Source organism: Balaenoptera physalus (assembly GCF_965194825.1).
Source record: "Balaenoptera physalus genome assembly, chromosome: 13".
Classification (NCBI taxonomy): Eukaryota; Metazoa; Chordata; class Mammalia; order Artiodactyla; family Balaenopteridae; genus Balaenoptera; species Balaenoptera physalus.
Window position 1 is genome coordinate 98,320,454 of NC_138892.1, and position 17,219 is coordinate 98,337,672.

The 17,219-nt window shown below is 46.5% G+C and overlaps 2 protein-coding genes and 1 long non-coding RNA gene across 3 annotated transcripts; 1 reads left to right on the top strand and 2 right to left on the bottom strand.

Annotated features, from left to right (window-relative positions):
- Positions 1–283: 283 nt before the first annotated feature.
- On the bottom strand, positions 284–2,878 carry LOC309640952. The gene is made up of 2 exons (XR_014252458.1): positions 2,635–2,878; positions 284–470 (listed from the first exon to the last, which is right to left on the bottom strand). It is a non-coding gene; the product is annotated as an uncharacterized lncRNA (long non-coding RNA).
- Positions 2,879–2,923: 45 nt separating this feature from the next.
- On the top strand, positions 2,924–6,715 carry LOC309640919 (uncharacterized protein). The gene is made up of 3 exons (XM_082420412.1): positions 2,924–3,781; positions 4,123–4,217; positions 4,679–6,715. The coding sequence occupies exons 1-3, from the start codon at positions 3,760–3,762 to the stop codon at positions 4,958–4,960; spliced, it is 399 nt and encodes a 132-aa protein (XP_082276538.1). The 5' UTR covers positions 2,924–3,759; the 3' UTR covers positions 4,961–6,715.
- CDKN1B (cyclin dependent kinase inhibitor 1B) lies at positions 6,492–11,590 on the bottom strand. The gene is made up of 3 exons (XM_082420385.1): positions 10,647–11,590; positions 9,976–10,105; positions 6,492–7,842 (listed from the first exon to the last, which is right to left on the bottom strand). Exons 1-2 carry the CDS (start codon positions 11,119–11,121, stop codon positions 9,984–9,986), a joined length of 597 nt encoding a protein of 198 aa, XP_082276511.1. The 5' UTR covers positions 11,122–11,590; the 3' UTR covers positions 6,492–7,842; positions 9,976–9,983.
- Between the last annotated feature and the right edge of the window lie 5,629 nt (positions 11,591–17,219).

Below are 17,219 nucleotides of genomic sequence, written 5' to 3' on the forward strand. Positions count from 1 at the left end.
CCGTTTTTAAATGTACAGTTCAGTGGCATTAAGTACATTCACATTGTGGTGCAACTCTAACCACCATGTCACTGTCTTTTGACTTTCTATGGTGGGTTTTCCATGCAGAATATTTTTATGTCATTGAATTTATGAATATGAAGGGAAAGCCAGAATAAGGTAATGATTTTGGAGAGACTCAGGTTATGGATTTTATGTGTTGTCTCATACTTAGAAAGACCTTCCTCACTCTGAGATTATATCTTTAAAAATTCTCTGAGATCTCTTCTCGTATGTCTATGCCTTTTTTTTTTTTTTTTTTTCACTCTTTAATTCTTGAGGAATTTATCTGGTATGAAGTGGGAGATAAGGATCCCACTTTATTTATTTATTTTAACACAACAGGAATTTGCAACTAGACAAAATTCATTTTAAATCCATCAGGGTTGGGGGGGTGGGGAGGACAGGCAAGCAAAGAAGCCAGGAAAATTCTGAAAAAGAGAAGAGTAAAGGTACTGGTTGGGGTGTGGAGGATTAGTGCTATGAGTAATTATAACTATTCTAAACTTACAGTAATTAAAATAAAATGGTCCTCAGTGTTTAAACTGATTGAACAATGGAACAAAATAGGATGATCAGATTTAGAATTTAGTGCAAAGGTACAAATTTAATTTAAAAGGTATAAATTTATTGCCATCTTTATCATTTTGCATATACCTATCCAAAAACATAGCACACCTTTTCATTCGTTCCAATCTTCTAATAGAGGTGCAATCATAGAATGAGAAACTGCTCCATCTCCCCACCACCTTCCTCTCTGCTGACAAGTGCTAGTGAAAAGTTACTCATGGAGACTTTGTTTGGGATCTAAATTTTTTTTCCAGAGTCATTCCTAACATATTGGTTCTCCCATGTTCTCTACATAAATGTGGAAAGCTGTGATCAAGTCTGATTTAATCAGACAGAGCTGTACCATATTTCCATGGGCTGGACCCAAAACAAGTACTATGTGTTACAGATTAAACCATAGGTGTTAGGTGTTGATAGAATTCTTTAAGGGTTCCTGAGGCTGAGTTTGGGCCTTGATTTAACTTGAGAACTTAGGATGGCAGCTACAAGTTATCAGCTACTCCTCAGTATTATCAGCCACCAATCTCAAAGATGGGGCTTCGAGTTACCATGGGTGTTGGTCTAGAACAGCAACGTCCAAATAGAAGTATATAATGCGAGTCACATCTATAAATTAAAACTGTCTAGGGACTTCCCTGGAGGTTCAGTGGTTAACACTCTGAGCTTCCACTGCAGGGGGCATGGGTTCAATCCCTGGTTGGGGAACTAAGATGCCACATGCCGGAAGGCAGGGCCAAAAAATTAAAAAAATAAAATAAAAATAAAATCATGTTTGAGTTTTTTTTTTTAATTGCCTAGTAACCACACTAAAAAGAAAGTTAAAAAGAAACAGATGAAATTAAATTTAATATTTTTAACCCAATAACCAAAAATATGATTATTTCAACATGTAATCAATATAAAAATTATTAATGAGATATTTAACACTCTTTTTCATACTAATTCTTGGAAACCCTGAGTATATTTCACACATAGCACATCTCAATTTGGACTAGTCACATTCAAGTGCTTGATAGCCACATATGGCTTCTGGATACTGGATAGCACAACTCTAGAAAATGGTAATGAGCAAGGCAAATGGCTTGATTTAGTAGATATCCAGAAACTCCAAGTTTGGAAATACAGTATCTCAAGGGTCTGGAACAGACTTTCAAAATCACTAGTCCTAATATTCACTTGATATTTGAATCTTTTCTACAATTTCCCTATTAAGGGGTCATCCAGACTAGTGCTTGACTGGCATTTCCAGGAATGAGGACATCACTGCTTCCTGAGGCTAGCCAGTCCATTGGGGGACAATCTTAACTCCCAAAAGTCCTTGCTAAGGGCACAAGCAGGTTGGATTATGGTGGTCTGAGGAGCCTGGCTGGTTTGGGCTAAACTTAAGGGGTTAGTTGGGTTAGGAAGTATTGGGGGAGTTTAGTACTAAAAAATGGACTGTAGGTTGGACAGGATAGGAACCGTTAGACTGAAGGCTGGGTCTGGACATCTGGTTAAAATCGTCAGCCACGCTGCAACAAGAGTAACGGACCCAAAAAAACTGTACATATGCTAACTTCACTAATCTGGAGATTCAATGATTTGGAGAATAATTCGAATTATCATAAACTTTTAAAATTTTCACAGTAAAGTGAAACATAACTGGGTTATAAATTCAGGAAGGATATCACTTGTATTAGACCTGTATTACAAATAACATTATCCTAAATGGTAAAGTACTGTATCAAAAGAATCAATTTCAGACCCAGAAATCAGAGGCACTTTCAAAGTCTTAATCCCTATCTCGATTTTATTTTAACATTCTCTTTACTCAAAAACACCCTGGAAATCAGAGACAGAAAACTTTTTTTTTTTAATTCAGTAAAAATGATACTGACTGCCTGATTTTGAAGGATTCTGACTGGGTGACCTTTGAAATAATACATTTTTGCTATAATTGTATTTCTTCTGTTTCTTTTTTCCCTTGGAAATGAGACAGTGTTCTTTTCCGGGCTACCTTCACCCTCCCGCCCTGCCCAGTTCTACCTTTCCAAGGCAGGGGAAAGGTGCATCCTCGCCAGGGCTCCTGCCAGCGCCTCCTAGTACCTCTGGCCAGCAGCCGGTGAAGCGACGCGCCCTGGACGTCCAGTAACGTTTTATCCTACACTCTGCCCCCGCCGGAGCTTCTCCAGATTGTACACAGAGGCCCCAGGCCCCCCCCCACACACGCCCGCACACTGTCTACCGCTCTTCGGGATAAAATTTGGGCACGGAAGCCCCGCCCACCCTCCTCCCTCCTGCCTTCACAAAACCAGCTACAACACCGCACCTCGGGCCGCCGAAGTAGATTTCGCCACACGAGCTGGGGCACCGTCTTTTTTACGAGAAAACAAGCATCCAAAAGAAAAAAAAAAAAAAAATTCAAACTGCTCTCGCGGGCCAATGGGGAAGAAGCGGGAGGGGGGCGGAGCCAGCGCGCGACGGGCGGGGCGGGCGCGGGGGCTGGTACCGCAGGGGATTCGTAAAAACGCGGCGGGCGCACGGTTTGGGGTTTTTTTTTTTTTTTTTTTTCCTCCAAAACTAGCTAAAGCTCGAGACTCCGCCTGAAGCTGCAGCTTCTCGGATCCACCTTAAATCTTCAGTGGACTCGGCGCAGGGGTCAGTGGGTGCAGCCAATGCCAATCAAGTTTACAACCACCAGCACGGGAGGGAAAAAAGAGAGGAAAAAAAAAAATCTTCAAGTTCTCTGGTCCGCGCACACACTTACACGGACGCACGCACACACACACGTCCACAGGCACACAAAAGGAAGGAGGGGGTGGGGGACAGGCGCTCGAGAGAGAAGGGGGACATGTTTGCAGAACGCTCGCTCGAGGCACAGTGCCCGTGGCCAGAGCGCTCGGGGAAGGCGCACGGGAAGCGCGGCCCGGCCCGAGCGCCATGATGGTGGCCGCGGTTCGGAGCCCATTTTCTGGAGGGGGAGCTGCAATGATGCAATCCCCCGGCCCCGCGTCCCGGCTGCGCGCCCTTCTCCCTGCCTTTTCTTCACGTTCGTTTTGAGGCGCGTCGACGTTTGGCTCCCAGCACGCCTCGATTCCTTTTTGTATTTTTCAATTGGGGATTCCTGCCTCCTCTGTGTGTGTCCCCACGCGAGACAGGCCCGGGACGCGGATGGCCGCACGGGGACTTGAGTGTACGTGTAAATGCTACACTTTCGGTTCTGCGGGGTCTGGCTGGCGCTGACCCACCCCGCCCTACCCCCCCGCGAGCCGAGATCCAGGGGGTGCCACCAACCCCCCCTCCCCGGGGGAGGAGAGGGTCTAGCGTGACCGTGGAACCTCTGACCCAGCCCCCCGCCCAGCTCTGCTCGCAGAATTTTTACCTTAATTTTGGCCGGGAGGGAGGGGAGCGAACGTAGGGTGTGGCCCAGGTGAAAGAGATGGCAAACTTAAAAAAAAAAAAAAAAATTCGTACTCTGAAAAACAGATCGCAGATCCTAGACGAGCTTCCAAAACACCTTTCAATTCAAAAAAGCTTCGGAAGAGCAAGTGTCTACGCTAACGAGGGTGAAGATGAAATGGCGAAGGCAGCGTTCCTCGGCAGCCCGGAAAGGTCCCGGCGCGCGGCCGGTGGGCACACCGTGGCCTGAAAGGCTGCCCGCCCCGCTCCCCTCCTGTTGATTTCCACGGTCCCCTCCGTCCCCAGTTATATGCCCCTGGACCCACAGTTTCCTAGTTCTTCCCTGCCCTGGCCCCTCGCACTGGGCAGCGGGGATGCAACCGGGGGACTTGGCAGAGCGGGTGTAAGGGAGGAAGCGACCCCCGCGAGCGGCAGTGGCGCGCGGCCCCTCCTGCGCGCGGCTGCGGCCCTCCTGGGCCGCCGGCGAGCTGAGAAGCCTTTCGAAATGCGCGGGGCTGCGGATCATTGGAGCCTTGGGTGGGGGTGGGAGCGGGCTGCTGCCCTGGAGGGTCCACGAATTCGGAAAGGTTCTCCCCTCCGCTCATATCTTCCCAGCGCCCTGGAGTTGGCGGGGTACTGATGTGCAGGGTCTGATTGTGGAGAGGAATGGGGGTTTTCGCTTCTTTCTTAGCCCAGAGGAGAGATGATGAGGGAGGCAAGTTTCGGAGAAACCGCCCAGCCCAGCTGCGGGGGCCGAGGCGCAGCCGCCCTCCATGGCCTGCGGGCGCCCGGGGCGCGGGAACTGCGCGCAGCGATCCGGGCGGTGCGGGAGCCGCCAGCTGCAGACGAGGAGCTAGACTTGATAGCCTTTTCGTCCCGAGACTCCAGCCAGCCTGACCCCGCAACTACCGCGGCGGGCCGGCGCGGGGCTGCGGGGCAGGGTGGAGAGACGACGGCGCAGTGGCCGGGGTAGCGGGGTAGGGGGTGGCTGGCGCCGGCGGCCGCATCCCCTCGGAGGGACGCCCGCGGTGGACCCTGCAGTCCGGGGTCGGGGAGAGGACGCTCCGAATCCCGGGGACACGTTTGGAGACTTGACATAGAACGCGTGAAGGACCGACACGGTGACTTTAGGGGCTGCGTTCCTGTGAACGTGCCTGGCGCGGCGAGCATCCACTTCTTCCTGGCCCAGCACTCCTAAAACGCAATCTCTAAAAATTCACATTAAAGATGGCTCTTTGGGAAAGAAACAGGGGTTATAAGCAGCAATTAGAAGAGGACTTTTCCCCCTATCTGTTAGAGACACTTTTTAAAGTATCCTTTTTGGCTCAGTGAGAATTTATTTCATTATTTCCTGACTCTCCACTCCTTCCTCCCCATTTTGAATTGTTTTTCTTGCTTTCTCAGTCTCTTCCTGAAAAACACCCTGCCTTCGTGTTTTGAATAGAATCACAAAAACACCTTTAGTCTTTAATTAAAATAATACCAACTTGGAAGATGTGGCCCAGCCACCAAAGGACCTACTTTTCCCTTCCTGGCAGTCGAAGAGACTCAACCCTGTTTTTTTTTTTTTTTTTTTTTGATAAGCAATTTCGGGTCAAAATAAGCTGAAATTATCTTGTTTAGAGCCCCTTTTGGGGTGCAATAAATTAAGTCCAAGTATTTGAGAGAAACAATTCAACCCAAATCCAGATTTTTGCATTTAACCATTTGCAGATTCCTAGAAAAAATAATTCACTCTTACACCTTAGCCACATTTTATGAGAATTTCAAATTGCAGGGATTATCTTAATAAATCTGACTTTAAAATGTCGTGTTTAATTTTTTTTTCTTATTTAAATAAAAAATATTTTTGCTCTGTGGATATGGGATCCTCAAACCCTCAAATCCGGTATTCAGATTAACCAGTTTTAGGTTGTGTAGATTATAACCAGGAAATTTAGAAATTGAGGAATTCGTGTGTGATGACCAGTTCAATTTGAAGAATACCTGTTCTATCTAAATTAGTGTGGAATGCACACCCATTTCTAAAGGACCTATATATCTGAATATTTTGGATGAGAGGTGTAATTAGATGGTCTGAACAATCGCTCTAATTCCTCACAACACTGCATGTGTAAATACAGAATTTAGAGAAGTCACCATGTTAGTTTCATTTTCAATCCTGCAAACGTGTGATCGGTCTACACTTATGTAACAATTTTTGGTTCTGACACATTCATATCCTAGAGACATAAATATTTGAACTAAGGGAGACTTTGACCATCTTATTAATATGAAAATGTGGCTTGCCTACTTTCCACTTCTAAATCTTTGTCCACCCATACAGAACTAAGTGGAAAAGAGTGACTGCTACATTCGGTCCTACATAAACATCTGAGTGGTGGGCCTGAATTATCTAGGTGTTTGCCACTTCATATTATATTTGTGGAAATATGACTACAAAGCTAGGTCAAATACCTCAAGCTTAATAGTAAGGTACATTACATACAGTTCAAGTCAACAAATAGCTATGGAAGTTTTCTTTATTGACTACTTGATGTGTAACAATAATTGGCATCTTTTTCACACATTACAAAAAATTATACCTGGCTCAGTATGCAACCTTTTAAGCACAGCCATATTATTTAAAAGAAGAAGGGGGAAAACCTAGTCTACCCAATACAGCATTTACAAATGCACAAAACATGCCGCTTTGGCTTGTATATTGTCTAGATTAAAAAAAAAACAATCTCTTTTTAACATAAATAAGTTAGTATAATTTTCAGTGTCTTTACAGAGTTATGTACACAGGTACACTTCAAATGGTTTTGTTTCATACATACACAGGCAATGTAAAAATACTGTTTAAAGATGTAGTATCCATTTCACCTATCCACGGGTACTTTTCTCTATACGCACTTTCCTTTAAAAACACCACTTTCCTTTGGGCAAATTAACAAATAGAATGAGCAGCTGTAAATTAAACATTATTTCATTATTTTTTATGTCAAGTTACTTACAGATCTTTAAAAATATCCAAGGATTTAGAATTATTTTGACTGTGTCTACACACCCTGAAGTGAAAAGAAAATTAAGAAATTTTCTCAACAAATCTGATAAAAATTAAATGGTCAATTCTGAGCATTCAGAACTCCCCCCATACATGCCAGATTTTTGCCCAGAGGTACCTGGAGTGATTACCAAACAGCTAAATACTTTAACTGGTAAATTCCAATTTTAAGGGAGACTGGGGAAGCGGGGGAGCACTGAGTAGAGTTTTGTTTAAAAAAAAAAAAAAAGCCATTTGCTGCTACATAACGGAATCATCAGAGCTCCTAAATGAGAAAAAACTTCATGTAAAAATAAGTATCAATTATCTGCAGCCAGTGTTCAAATTTGGATGATTTTTTTAAATGAAGTATCAATTCTCACTGAAAGGGACGTTACATCTTTAAAGAAAACAAAACCTTCCCCCAAACTGCTTCTCTTAGTGCAAGTCAAATATTTTTCTCCTTGCTCTAAATCAAAGCAAGCTCTTCATATCCCACCCCCCATGCCAATTCCTCAGCCCCCCCCCCCCGCCCTCCCTTCCCCAAAGTTTATGTGCTACATAAAAGGTAAAAACTATATACACAGGTAGTACAATGAAGCAAATAAGGAAAAACCTAATTGCACAATGCTACATCCAATGCTTTTAGAGGCAGATGATTTAAGAGTGCCTAAAACTTTAGTGTTATTGGGTTGTTGCTGTTCAGTGCTTATAAGGGATGTCCACTCCGTGGAGTCAGCGATATGTATTCAAAATTTTTAATTTATATCTTCCTTGCTTCATCAAGCAGTGATGTATCCGATAAACAAGGAAACATACTCTCAATTCTGCAAAAGAAACAAGAAGAATTAGGAGAAACGCACTAGAATAACACTGTCAATATATTACGGGCATTATCTTGTTACTGTCTTTGTTGGGAAATATCTGAGCAATGGGAAAGAAAGAACGTACTAAAAGTTGGTGCTGAGAGTCATCTCCATCCAACATTTCCTTCACTGGATTTTCACTCTCCCCTGTGCTGTGGACTTTTGTCTAGAGCAGTGGTTCTCAACAGTGGGTAATTCTGCCTCCCCCTCCACCCCCGGGGGACATTTGGCAATGTTTGGAGACATTTTTGGTTGTCACACTGGGTGGGGAGGGGGTGCTACTGGCATCTGCTGGGAGAGGTCAGGGATGCTGCCAAAACATTCTACAATGCGCAGGACCGCCTCCCACGACAAAGAATTATTCGGGCCCCAAATGTCAACAGTACAGAGGTTGAGAAACCCTGGTCTGGAGAATCGGGGGTCAAAGATAGTGAGAAAGGACAGACACAGGAAAATTCAGAAACTATAACACTTAAGAGTAGCAAAATTTTCTAAGTTTGAAAAATAATTGGAACTCACACTTATGAAGACTATCCAAAGAAAATTCTATTCACTTTTTTTTTTTCTCAAAATATTTTAGTCTTAGTCATATATAGAATATACACACGAATGCTCATGAATAGGTCCTTACTACTATTTCCTGTATTCTCTGAACTGGCAATATTTACTAACAAATGCTTCTCTGTATGTCAGAATGGGGCCAGATCAAAATCCAGTAGGTCTGATTTGCTGTGGCTCATCTGATGAGCTAGGCCACAAGTCACAAACCAACAAGAGCTGCAGGTGGTAAGGTTGCTTCAGAAAATTTTTTCAACCAATTTACCCACTTCATATATAAGCTGTGATGGAGAGGTTCAATAGCGCCGTTTTGTATAAGCTCTGAAAAATACGTATGTAATGAAATCCTATATATGACGCTGATTTAAAAATTCAACAAACTTGAACCCCACCTTCATCCCTTTCTTTTAAAATTTTTATAGATGAAGGTTTTAAAAGTTAATATCAACATCTCTTAGGATCTCTTTATATGCTAGGCTATGAGGGTGTTTTGGAAAAAAAAAAGAGGACACGGTCGTTGTCTGTAAGAAGTTTACAAACTATTAATATATGTAGTTTGATCATTATGGAGACCAATCCACGTAAAGCTGGGGGCTGAATTATTCAAATTAGCTTTTCATGTTGATCATATTTTAGTAGATGGCAAAAATCTCCACTTCCCTTGTTTGGGGTACACCTACCCCTGCCAGCCCTGATATCTACTATCCATTTCCCCTACAAATATCCAAATTCCCCTGTTATAGCACGATTGGCATACACATGCTGACGTGTTCCTGGATTGCTTACTCTGGCAGTTACTTTAACTTTTGCTTTGCAACTTCAGTGTTATCAGAAATTCCGTCGGAACCTTAGGATTTTTGAGCCTTCCATTTTGGTTTTTTTAAAATACACACGTTCCTTCTCCATCCCCCAAACTTATCAGAAGACAGGGAAAGTGAGAGTTTGTGAAAATGATAAAAACCAAAGAAAGTCACATACCTCTCTTGTCACGTTTCTAACCATTTGAACAACCAGCTATGACCCATTTGTGCCTCACTTTTCCCTCAAAGTTTGAATTAAATCATTTACTTGAATTAAATCATTTTTCCATGTACGGCTCAAAATCTGAGTCAACCTGGTCTTCTGGGAGATGAATTCTCATGAAGTGGGATGGAGGCAGACCCCCGCTCTTGTTCAGATGGAAAAAGAACCTATTGTTCCCAACATGTTTTGATGGGACTCTCAGAGAACTGACCTTCCTCCCCACAGGGCCTTGGTTACAAGTACTTGCCTGGGACGCTTGCTCTAATCATTTGGTACTTCAAAGGAAAATGATCTCAGGACGTAGAAACTGGGAAGAATTACAGTACCTCCACACTAATTCCCAGTCTTCCCTATTCCTACTTTTTTTGACCTCCAAAATATAAACCAAACAAACACCCACAAGCTCTAATCTGCCAGCCACCACTGAGATCGGGTTATCTTGGGGCTTGAAAGCCCACGAGTTCCTGCAGCCCAATTCGGGTATCACTTCTTTGCTCCTAGTAATCAACCCACCGAGTACTTTACGTTTGACGCCTTCTGAGGCCGGGCTTCTTGGGCGTCTGCTCCACTGAACCCGCGTTCGGGGAACCGTCTGAAACATTTTCTTCTGTTCTGTTTGCTCTTTTGTTTTGAGGAGAGGAATCTAAGGGCAGGAGGGAATTTTAAAAAGAACACACACAAACAATCTTTATTAGAAAAAACAATGGCTGACAGAAGTGGACCCAAGAATCAGAGGACGAAAAACCCACCACCTACACCCACAATCCTGGATCCGTCATTCCCAGTGGCCTTTATGGGCACAAAATGAGGTTGTTTTCACATAACAGAAAGTATATTCTACGCCCCCAAAGCTCTCTCTCCAAAGCGAAGAGGGAGGCCGTTGATAAACATCCCAACGTTGTCACATACCTACCGCTGGCGAGCGGGGAGGAGCCGCGATGCTTTCAGTTAGAAAAATTACCAGATAACACAGTCTCAGGCTTCTGACTTAAAAGTCATAAACAGACAAGCAGTCAGCTAAATAAATAGCATTTAAAACCTAAGATTAAGAAAGTGCGCTCCCCCAAAGCTAAATCAGAATGCGCTGAAAACAAAGCTGAGGTTAAAGAGCCTCAGGCAGGCAAAGCAGTGCCGCCAACACAGACACACAGAAAGACATTTCACTCATTTGAAAGGGTCATTACCGTCTGTGGCAGGTCGCTTCCTTATCCCAGTGCACTGCTCCGCTAACCCCGTCTGGCTGTCCGGTGCATCAGTCTTCTGGTCTACCAAATGCGTGTCCTCTGAGTTTGCCTGAGACCCAATTAAAGGCACCGCCTGGCGGGTCCCACTGACATCCTGGCCCTCCTGCGCCGGCACCTTGCAGGCGCCTTTGGGTGGCCGCGGGGGTCTGTAGTAGAACTCGGGCAAGTTGCCCTTTTCCACCTCTTGCCACTCGTACTTGCCCTCCAGGGGCTTGTGATTCTGAAAATCAAAATTCCACTTGCGCTGGCTGGCCTCTTCCATGTCTCTGCAGTGCTTCTCCAAGTCCCGGGTTAACTCTTCGTGATTGACCGGGCCGAAGAGGTTTCTGCAGGCCGAGGGCTTGGGGTACTCCGCCTGTCTGGCGTCCATCCGCTCCAGGCTCGGGCTCCCGTTAGACACTCGCACGTTTGACATCTTCCTCCCCGGGCTCGGCGACCGCCTCTCTTGCGCTCTCGCAAAACAAAACGAACAAAACAAAACGCCCCGACCCAGCCCGAGCCCCTCTTATAAGCCCTGCGACTGCCCTCCGAGCCAAGAGAAACAAACACGGACGAGTAAGTGCCCGAGCGTCAGGAGCGCGCGGGGCTGGGGGAGGGGGCGAGGGGCAGCCCCGGCCAGGCAGCCCCGAGTCCCCGCCGATCAAGTGGACAGGCGAGCGGGAGGCGGGGAGGGGAGGGGAGAGGAGCGCAGCGGAGAGAGGAGGGGGCAGAGCCAGTCCGAGTCCGGGCAGCTGCGAGCCCGCGGGTCCCGCCGACCGAGCGGATCTCCAAACCTTGCCGGCGTCGGAGTCGCGGAGCGGCGAGAGAGTGGGGACAGGGGAGGGGGAGAAAAACACCCCGAAAAGACGAGCCCCCTTTTTTTAGTTGCCCAATATGGCGGTGGAAGGGAGGCTGACGAAGAAGAAGATGATTGACACCGCAAGTCTATTTAAACAGAGGAGGAGATCATTGGTCGCGGCGCCGGGAGCCGCCCCGCCGAGGCTGGCGAGCGCGGCCTTAAGGTGGCCCCGGCGCGGCCGCGAGGCCTCCCCGCCTCCCGAGCGCGCCGCCGCCGAGCGCGCGCCCCGGAGATGGGCTGGTCGCGTGACTGCTGGAGGCGCACGGCTGCCAGCAAACCTGCTCCGGCTGGCCTCGGAGAAATTAAAAATAAGACAAACAAGCTCGCCAAACGGCCGGGGAGCCGGGGAGGGGCCTGTGCAGCGGGGCCGGCGGGTTCTGGTCCCGGCGCTGCGCGGGACGGCGCGCGGCTGCTCCGGAGTCCCGACCTCCCGCTCCTCGCCCGGGAAAGCTGGGAGCTCGAAGGTTGCCGGCAGCTGGTTGTGCGCCTCGCTGGCGATCTTGTTTTCCCCGCACTCGCCCAGCGGGGGATGGGGGCGGGGGCGGGCAGCTGGGGGGAGGAGGTGGATGGTGGGAGCTCGGCCCCCAGCTGAGCTCTCCCCCGGGGCCCCAGCCGCTCGCACGGCGGGGGAGGCGGGGAGCCCCTCGGCCTGGTGCCTTACTTAGGTGGGGGTGAGCAGTGGTTAGCTCACCCTTAACCTAGAAGTCTGTGCTGTTCTAGCGGGGGCAGGGGGCTTAGGAGAGAAGCCACGGCGAACGTCTTTCTAGAAATTAGCCTGGAATAGACGCAGCACTTCTAATGTATTCTGAACCCAAGCTCTCCCTCAGTAAAAATAAGAAAGGATTTCCAGATCAAAAAGTCGACTTGTCTCTCAAGTCCCCAATAAACTTTGTAACTGTCTTAGACACATTTAGTTTCAAAAAAGCGAGATTACACCCCTGGCCCAGGTTCTTGCTTCCCAGTCACAGTTAAGGCCACTGACACGGGCTGCGTGTGGGAACTCGTCTCCTCTTTGTATTTTTCAATTCTTTGCCGGGTTGTAGCAGTTTCCTCAACCTGAGTCCCGCCGCCAAATACAACAGTTCCTTCCTTCCTCCACCTTTCTCTCCCACCAGACTCACTTCTCGGAACCCACCCAGAACACCATTCAGATGCAAGTGACGTCTTTAGAGGGCTGCAGGTCGTCGAAGAGTGAAAGTAACCGGAAAGTCCGGATTGTGAAGTGATGTATAAAACCACCACCACCGTGTTCTCACGTCTGATATGATTACTTAGGCATTTCTCTGCTCCCCTTTGCAACTTGAAATTTACCTAAGCAATATGATCTTGAGCAAGGTGATGGACGTTAAAACAGGATGGACAGGGCTGTCACATCTGAAACAGAGCTCAGAGTCTTTAACTGCCTCCCCCCAACCCCCGTATATGATCTTGGTCTGGGTCAAAGTTACACATTTTACTGGAAACTAATCTCCAGTTCTAACAGTACACAACGGCAATTGTACACAACAGTCTTCTCGGGCGTCTATGCTACAAATGAGTTTGACTTTTAACTTGTTTTCTTAACCACGTATTATTCGTCCACTTTGTGTGCCTGCCTTGCTTCATACACTCCAGAATGTAAGAGCTGGGGGGGGACCTTGGGAACCCTGTGGTTCAACCCTCTCTTTTTTACCACTGAGGAAATAGAGACCGAGAGGATTCCTGTCCAGGGACACATAACCAGTTGGTAGCAGACTAGAGGCAGGTCTCCTGGTTCATTTTCTGTTCCTTTCCCTCCTGATAACCCCAACTGGTTTGGGTTTTCGTCTGGATTCGCCTATGTCCCTCTCCTACAAATGATTCAAAATGGCTCCTTTTCATGACCTGGGCTGCCTGCAGATGTTTCCTTGACGCGGCCTGTGGTCCCTGATATTTTAATACAGCTGTCACTGGCCTTTGGTATGACCTTGGCACTAATTTGACTAAAATGCAGATGCCAAAAGGGCAGGGTGAGACCCAGAGAGCAGTGAGAGAGGCAGTGCCCAAAAGTTGTTTCAAGGTCGGGACTTCCTACCTGACTGACAAAAAATATTTCACCTGGGATCAAAGTAAAAGGTCTCATCTTTATTTTTTTTACATTGAATGCCCCACTTAGTTTGCTGAGTTGGAGAAGAGGGGGAGAGGGACAGGAAAATTAGGGTAGGTCTCAATACCATAATTTATACCCTATTCCTGAAATTAGATCATTGTTGTTGAAATTTTTACACAATTGCTAGACTACACCGGAATTCTATATTATATATAAGCGTCAATTCAGATGCATAAATACATAAACTACCACCATACATAAATGGAGATATTCTAGAGTATTGCACCTTGCCACAGATGTTTGATTTTATTCATGGAATTAATATCTTACAGAAAAGTTAAAAATGAATACTTCTATCCCCTCCACACCCTGAATATTTCTTCAACTAATATGTAGGACCACCATTTTGTCGCTTTGTTAATCTTGAAAAGTAAACGAGTCACAGTCACGCCACCTTAAGACGTCTGGCTGCCAGCAGAAAGGCTGTGCTTACTCCGACCTTGCTATGATCTAAAGTGTTTTGTTTACAGTCAAGGCACCGGAGATCTGCACAGCAAATAATGAGAAGGCAGGCGTCTGCTGTAGTAGCGACGAAGCGTGAAAAAATACTATGGAGTCCCCGGGGGAAGAGGGAACTGGGAGCTCAGAGCGCCATCCTCCTGCGGAAAGTAGGCGGCGGCTTTAAAAGACTGAGCGGGGGAGAAGAATTTCCAATAAACAGCGTAAAGGCGGAGCCTGGGTAGAAGACAGAAAGTTCCACTGGCACTGCTCTAAAAAGGGCTCTGCTGGCCCAAGACCCAAAATCTAGTCCTGGGTGATGTTTTTCCTGTCATTTTCACTCCTGGTAGTTTTCTCCTTAGAGCTGAGAAGTGTCCCATAAGCCACCCAAGATTGCGTGTCCTTCACCAGCTGAGCGCGAGGAAGACCAAAATAACTTAAAAGAAAACACCTGTGTGGTAGCCCAGTGTCCCGGCGGGGCGGCAGGGCAAGCTCGCCTCCCAGGTGTGGTCCTCGCAGGGGGGAAGTCAGGCAGCCCCAAATTTCTGCGAAGGCGCGGGTTTCCTTGCTCTGTTGCCCCTCCCACCACAAGCACACAATTTTAATCCTTCCTCCAGGATGTTTACGGTGAGGCAACGTTAAACTCAATTTCACTATTCTTCTAAACCGACATATTTTTAGAGTTTGGAAATTTCACAGTCGTCTGTTTCTGACACTTTTCATTCAATTTACTAAATATTTATTGAGCATCTTCTATTAATTTGCTTATTCCTTCTTTCAACAAATATTTGTTGAGTGCCTTTGATATCCGAGGCCCTGGGGATACAGAAGTAAACAAACAGATTTAAACTAGGATGAAGTTTACACTCTCGTAGGGGGAGAGGAGACAGATGATACACAATAATACATGAGTGAAATATATACACTGTGTAAGGAGGTGATACATATTATGGAGAAACAACAAGCAGGGGAGGGAGAGAGTGTCGTGAGGTCCCAGTGGGACTAGAGTGGTTGGGGAAGGCTTCATTGAGGAAGTGGCCTTGGAGAGATGCCCCAAGGACTCAAGAGAGAGCAGCCATGCGGATATCTGGGGAGAGTGTCCCGATAAAGGGAACAGCAAACACAAAAGCTCTGAAGTGTGGTCTTGTGTGATGTGTTCAAGGAACATCAAGGAGCAAGGGGAGAGTAGCAGCTGAAACATCTGCTCATACGAGACCATGCAGGCCTCTGGAGGGTTTTTATCAATGACTGAGTGATAGGGGAAGCCACTGAAGCATTAGGAGGTTCTAGGCAGTGGAATGATGCGCTCTCACCATGTGTAAGGTGTTCCCCTAGGCGCTCTTCTCAGCAGCCTAAGGATGACGAAGTCACAGTCCCTGCCTTTAGGGAGAATACCTCCTAGATGGGGAGACCACCATGTGCACAAAAACCCCAGAGATAGAAAGCAAAACCTGGAAGAATGTGGTCCAAAGATAGAGTACAAAGGAGGGAGAAAGAGGAAGCCTTCAAGGATGTGATATGAGTCAGGTCTTGAAGAATGAGAAAAATGTCAAGAAAATTATAAAGATGTATTGGCAGGGGTGGTAATTGGCGGATGGGATCAGACAGTGGCAGGCGTATGGATGACATGCTAAAAAAAAAATGTTTTATTCAGTAAGCAATGGAGCGTTTGGTGAAAAGAATATCGTGATCACTGTCCAAACTTGTCTCTTGACCCGGAGCAAGCCTGGGCCCTGAGAGACAGTGTCTAGGGACAGAGCTAAACGAAAGCTGGGTGGACTGTCCCATTATGGTCTTAATCCAAGGGAGCTGGTTGTTGGACAGAGTACGGGTGTGAGGCAAGAGGGTAGGAGCACGAGCCACGAGACCACAATAAGAGGGTTTGGAACAGAGAATAGGAGGCTGTCTCGTGTGAGCTACTGAGCTACGAAGGCACAGCTGCAGATGCTTTGTATGTGGTGCGCACAGCCTTGACGGGAAGCGGAGGCAACTGTTGAGAAGCCCACGCCATCTTGGACAATCAGATGTTTGTGTTCGGGAGTGGCATCTGACAGCAGAGTAGAGGATGGGTGTGATGAGCCTGGAGGGGCTGACACAGGGAGGTGACTTTGCGGGCTGATTGCAGTTGCTCAAGCAAGAGATACAATGGCCTTAAGCTGTACTGCAGAGGAGGGAATGGAAAACTAGGAATGAATGTGGGCTTGCTTAGGTGGTCAGAACAGACACGGGGGCTGGAGAAAGATGGAGAAATGGAGGATGGCTTTAAGGACTCACGCTTGGGTATTTGAGAGAATAATGCCATTAAGAGAAGTAACACAGAGAGGATGTCATACAGAATGCTAGTTGTCCACCAAATTCCATTCTCACCTTGCTCAGTATCGGAATTGTAACTGGGCATATAGCTGCCCAGCTACTCTAAATTTCCCAGCCTCCTTTGCAGTTGCATGTGGCCTGGTGCTAGGTGTTTTCCAACAGAATGTAAGTAAAAGTGATATGTGTCTTTCAGGCCTAGTGCCTAAAACCTATCACATGACTCCTTCCCTTCTGCTTCTCTCTTCCCCCTCCCATGGGCTGTAAGGTGAATATTACTGTAACCTTGGAAGGCACATGTTGAAGATGATAGGGCCACCATCAACCTGAGTCCCTGACCTGACCCAAGGGAAAAAATGAATTTCTATTTTGTTGAACTGTGATATTTTGGAGGTCCATTTGTTATAACATTTTAATAGTCAATCCGAACTACTACAGAGGGAAAAGTCTGGGAGATAGGGAATAAGGAAGATTAAGAATTTGATTTGATGCAGACAGTATATGCATTGAAATTAACTAGATCCCTGAGGGAAAAAAGAATAAGAGGTTATGTTCCTTAAGAGGGCAACTGAGTCAATATTGGAGACATGAATCTGACACATAATGTGAAAGGATGCTATGGTGGGCGGGGCTCTCTGAGACCTGTCCATATTTACAAATGTGCCAGTAATCATATGGCCAGATCAGATCCTGAGTAGATTAAAGCTTTCAAAAGTGTGGGAATAAGGATGTGTGTGGTGTTCTCGATATTTTTCATCACACTTGAGCTGTGTAACACTCATTGTTTCTTCACTGCCCC

What these genes read in the sequence shown, in the direction of transcription:
- LOC309640919 (XM_082420412.1), top strand. Translation starts at nt 3,760, where the DNA reads ATGGCCGCACGGGGACTTGAGT. An exon ending in GGCCGCACGGGGACTTGAGT is followed by an intron (nt 3,782 to 4,122) that starts GTACGTGTAAAT and finishes AATTCAAAAAAG; the next exon opens with CTTCGGAAGAGCAAGTGTCT. An exon ending in AAGGTCCCGGCGCGCGGCCG is followed by an intron (nt 4,218 to 4,678) that starts GTGGGCACACCG and finishes CTTCTTTCTTAG; the next exon opens with CCCAGAGGAGAGATGATGAG.
- CDKN1B (XM_082420385.1), bottom strand. Translation starts at nt 11,121, where the DNA reads ATGTCAAACGTGCGAGTGTCTAACGGGAGCCCGAGCCTGGAGCGGATG. An exon ending in GAAGCGACCTGCCACAGACG is followed by an intron (nt 10,106 to 10,646) that starts GTAATGACCCTT and finishes TCCTGCCCTTAG; the next exon opens with ATTCCTCTCCTCAAAACAAA.